The sequence below is a fragment of the Mus musculus genome, chromosome 19 (assembly GCF_000001635.26).
Source record: "Mus musculus strain C57BL/6J chromosome 19, GRCm38.p6 C57BL/6J".
NCBI lineage: Eukaryota > Metazoa > Chordata > Mammalia > Rodentia > Muridae > Mus > Mus musculus.
The window spans coordinates 13,526,366-13,531,191 of record NC_000085.6 but is presented as its reverse complement, the minus strand read 5'-3'; the positions used below and the strand labels follow the sequence as shown (position 1 = coordinate 13,531,191).

The 4,826-nt window shown below is 35.9% G+C and overlaps 1 protein-coding gene across 1 annotated transcript; it reads right to left on the bottom strand.

The window, feature by feature from the left end:
* Positions 1-569: 569 nt before the first annotated feature.
* Positions 570-1,517, bottom strand: Olfr1480 (olfactory receptor 1480). The gene has a single exon (NM_207575.1). The coding sequence runs from the start codon at positions 1,515-1,517 to the stop codon at positions 570-572; it is 948 nt and encodes a 315-aa protein (NP_997458.1).
* Between the last annotated feature and the right edge of the window lie 3,309 nt (positions 1,518-4,826).

Here is a 4,826-nt window from a genome sequence, read left to right as displayed (position 1 = left end):
GTTATTACTTACATGAATATGGGTAAGGAGCTACCTGCAAGAAAATGAGTGTATCTGAGAGAGATGCATTGTTAGAAAGTCCAGCCAGAATGGGACTCAGGAAAAATATGAATTGCTATAACCCAATAATCAACGTTCAGGAAGTGTGGTTTGAGAGACTCCTCTCTAGCATTAGTGTGCTATTATGGTTCTATGGACTAGTCTATGTGACTCTTATAAAGTTCTGAGCTCAGGAACCTAGTAAGTTTCATTGACATCCTGAATCTTAAATTTATGACACATCTGAGCATTGTAATTTTATTTACTTCTTGAGTCTTATAATCTCCCGAATCTCCCAAGCAAACAATATCACAATTCAGAGGAAATATTTACTACACAGCAGATAACACATGAAGTGTGGGGCAGTATTGGGTATTCTACTATCTAGGATTACAGTCTAGATTTTTAAATTAAAGCCCCCAATTTTTGTGATAATATATCCAACATTAGCTGTATATTGTCTGAATCCAAAAGGAATACACAGAAAATACATATAAAGAATATTCCCAGAACTACAATAGACTTTACAGTTAATTGACTAATCCCAGTGAAAGCACTGCTTTTCCAGCAACTTTCTTGAATGCATTCTTGACTTCTTTATTTCTCAGGCTATATACAAGAGGGTTCAGCATGGGAATGACCATGGTGTAGAAAACAGATGCCAACTTGTCAGTGTCCATGGAGTGATTGGAGCTGGGTTGTAAGTACATGAAGATAATTGTTCCATAGAAGATGGAAACAGTGGTAAGGTGGGATGCACAGGTGGAAATGGTCTTCTTCCTGCTCTCAGCAGAGCGCATTTTCAGAATTGCAACAAAAATTAGTAAGTAAGAGGACAATATAACTAATAGAGTAAAAGCAACATTGAATGCTGCCAACATAAAGAGTATAATTTCATTTGTGTAAATACTGGAGCAAGAAAGAGCTAATAGTGGGGGGATATCACAGAAAAAGTGATTGACTACATTAGAATGGCAGAAGGAGAGTTGAAATGTGAAGGAAACATGAATGGAAGATTGTAAGAGTCCACTGACATAAGATCCAGCAAGAAGCAGGACACATATCATAGTTGTCATAGTAGTGGAGTAATGCAAGGGTTTGCACACTGCTGCATAACGGTCATAGGCCATTGAGGCCAGGATAAAACTCTCCGTAATAACAAAGGCTACAAAGAAGAACATCTGGGCAGCACATGCATTGTAGGATATGATCTTATTTTCTATGAGAAACCCTTCCATCACCTTGGGGGTGACAGCTGAGGCATAAACACAGTCCACCAGAGAGAGGTTACTGAGGAAAAAGTACATTGGAGTGTGGAGTCGGGAGTCCAGCAGAATCAGCAAAATCATCCCAAGATTCCCAAACAATGTTGTCAAGTAAGTGAGAGTAAAGATGATAAATAAAGGAGTTTGCAGGAGTGGTGCATCTGTTAACCCAACAAGAATAAATTCAGACAGTTCTGAAATATTCTGAATCATTTTTATATGGGAATTAAAGCAGACTCCTAGGATGAAATAAAAAAAAATATTGTATTTGGACATCAGCAAGCGATTTTAAGTAAGTTCACACTCTCTTATTCGTGTGACAGCTTCCTTTCTACAGTGAAATGGTCTAAACTTAATTCTGGGTGGAAATGACATAAAGTGAGTTATTTACCTGGTAGTGAGTCAAATTGAAACTGTTACTTTATTGCTGCCAATGTGTATCCCTATTATAAATATAGGTCTTATTTCTTTTTTTTTGGTAAATGAAAATAGTTTTTTTTTTTTTGTAACACACAAAGAACTGATTTGTTTCTTTTTTCAAAAATCTTATAAATGTATTTTCTGAGATGTGCCTCAGCATCTTTAAAACAAGTGTAATATAGGTACATGTAATTATTCTTTGCCTTTTGTTATTAACAAACCCGATCTATTGTGTTTCCTGTCTCTAATACTTCCATTAGGTTTAACATACTAGCTGTGCCAATGCAGTAATTTTAGGTGCCTCAGCATGAGTACTCAGTTTTATAACTAATTTGGTAAGATCTTTCATTATTTTTTTTCCTTTTAACTTTGAACTAAACAATAACTTCCTGATTTATGAAACATGTTTATTGTAAAGTTTAACGATATCACAGTTATCATTTATTTGACTAACTAAGGTCATAGTTTTTGAAAAGTTAGAATTATTTTTAAATGCTTTCATTACATCTAATGGGCTTTATTTTATTTTACGTGTGCTCCTATTTCTATTGCTGCAACACAAGTTTGTTATTTTTGTGTAAACACTAAAGTATAGCTATCTTTGCTCTTTCTACACAATGTGTAACCTCAAATATAGTATATTACAAGGTGCATCTTGTTGTACCATTACTGTGGTGGATCATGTGACACCTGAAAATGCAACTATAATTTCATATGAGGCTCCTTAATAGAGAGGTACTTCCAATTTGAAAATCTTAGGCATACTTATTTCTCTGCATTAATAATTCAAGGCATGAGATAATATAACATTATTCATTTAAATAACCAATAGGCAAATCATCATTTCTCTTCATGGGATATACCTGTACTTACATTAAAATGAATGTGTAATTTTTTGCAAGTAAGTAGGATGGTACCTATGCAAAATCATGTAAGTCATAGCCATTACCTTTCCAATGCTTGCTTAGCTTTTCCTGGTGTCTTCTGAATGGCAGCTCATAATATTTCTGTCTAAAAGTTGATGCTCTCAGGAAAAGGAACCTAGTAAATGATATATTAAATGGATGTTGAAAGTTCTACAACCTTCTGAAATTAAAAGTGGGATGAGGTTCTCAGATCCTGTAGAATATTTTAAATATTAGAAAATTAGAACATGGTCTCCCTCTAGAATTAAACCATCATTCCAGGATAAAAAAGTCTTTAGAGTGGAATTCTGGCTGCTCTAATGCATCATTGTTGTAAGAAGAGCTATGGGACACGAGTGAGAAGATTATAAATAATAATGGCTCTCTGGCCCTGCTTCTTCACCTTTTAGATATTATCTTCAATCTTTTCTGTTTGCACCTATGAATCAAAACAAACATAGCATGGTATGTTATATCCATTTCCAGTTCTGCTTACCTATATTTATGTATTTTTAATACTTACTGTTGTCCTAGGAAAAGAAAAATAGGAGTAAAAAGGAAGGCTGTGAGATATTTCATATCGAGAGCACTGACCCAGCATACATAACCAGGAAAGCGTCTTGTTCTCCTCCTCCACAGCTAGAGCTCTCCTGAGAAATGGATTTTTGTCTTATAATATTGCCAATATAATAATATAACCAGGATCTATACATGTATCTCAGGGGTCAAAATGCACATGAGTAGGTGTCTCCTTAGCATAATGAACTCACATTGGCTTTTAGCCTAACCTTGATGGATATTGCAGAAGATAGTGTTTGCATATTGTTTAACAGTTCTTAAGAAGACTTTGGGGAATATATACTTATATGAAAAAGCCTTCAGTTATCAAACACAGGTGTCCACATCCAGGTTGAACAGAGAAACAACAAACAAAAAAACAACTTAAAAGTCCATTAATTTTTTTCCTTGAACAATTTTAGCAACTTATACAAGCATTCTGATATCAATTTTCCTCAAAAGTTTAGAGTTGGGACTTTTATTCTTTCATTTTAAGCATTATAAAGACAATACTCATGTTATTCTTATCACATAAAACATTATTTGGATATATCTGTTTCTCTATTTTTTTACTTTAATTTATTTTTCTTTTAATTGTTCAGCTTATATCCTGCACATTGACCCCCTCTTTGACCCAACTTCTTACAATCCTTCCCCTACACCTCCTCCCATTCTCTTCTGAGCAGGTGGTGACCCCTGGGTATCCCCTACCCTGGCCTTTCAAATCTCGGTGAAGCTAGACTTTTCCTCTCCCACAGAGGACAGTCAATAAAGCCCAGCTAGAAAAAACACATCCTACATACAGGCAATAGCTGTTGGGATAGTTCATGTTTCTGTTGTTTAAGACTCACATGGAGTCCAAGCTCTACATATGCTACATATGTGTAGAGAAGGATAGCTCCATCACAGCCCTGTATATTTTTTGGTTATTAGTTCATACTCTGAGAGCCCACAGAGTCCAGGTTACTTGATTTTATTAATCTTCCTATGAAATTCCTATGCCTTATGGAATGCAATCCTTCCTCCTCTTCTTCCATAAGAGTCACCAAGCTCCTTGAGACTCCCTACATTCTTCTCTAGGGCTGGCCAGGCGACTTTTCCTAACAGGACTATTCACATATTCTCCAAAAACTTCTAGAACTTGCTTGAGTCCCACCCACCCAGTGTCCTAGCCAAGTGTCCAACCTAAAAGAGGATTCTGCTACATCATATCTGAATTCCTCCAAGTAATATGGAACCCTATATTCTAGATATTGACTAGAAAGCAAATCATGAACACCATCTCAATCCCTTCTGTCCATGTGACTTTACTTCACCCAATCCATTTCCAATTTCCAGGCTCAACCTGTTGGGTTCTTTCTGCCATTCCCTCCACTATATTTCCTGGGCTTCAGAGAGAGTATATCAGTGTATTTTTGAGGATGCATGCTTCTGAAGTACTGTTGTCCTTGAAAGTGACATAGTGGAGGAAACACTGCAAATATGTGGTATGGAACAATAAAACTTTTACACCAACTGCACCTATATCCGAGGAAACATTTTCTTATGGAGAGAATCTTCTTTCACATCTGTGGAACTCTGCTGTGGAACATAATCCAATCTTGTGCTTTACATTCTAAATTGAGAGGTGACAAGATTT

Bases quoted from the DNA above. Each gene is read 5' to 3' on its own strand.
- Olfr1480 (NM_207575.1), bottom strand. From the start codon at position 1,517: ATGATTCAGAATATTTCAGAACTGTCTGAATTTATTCTTGTTGGGTTA.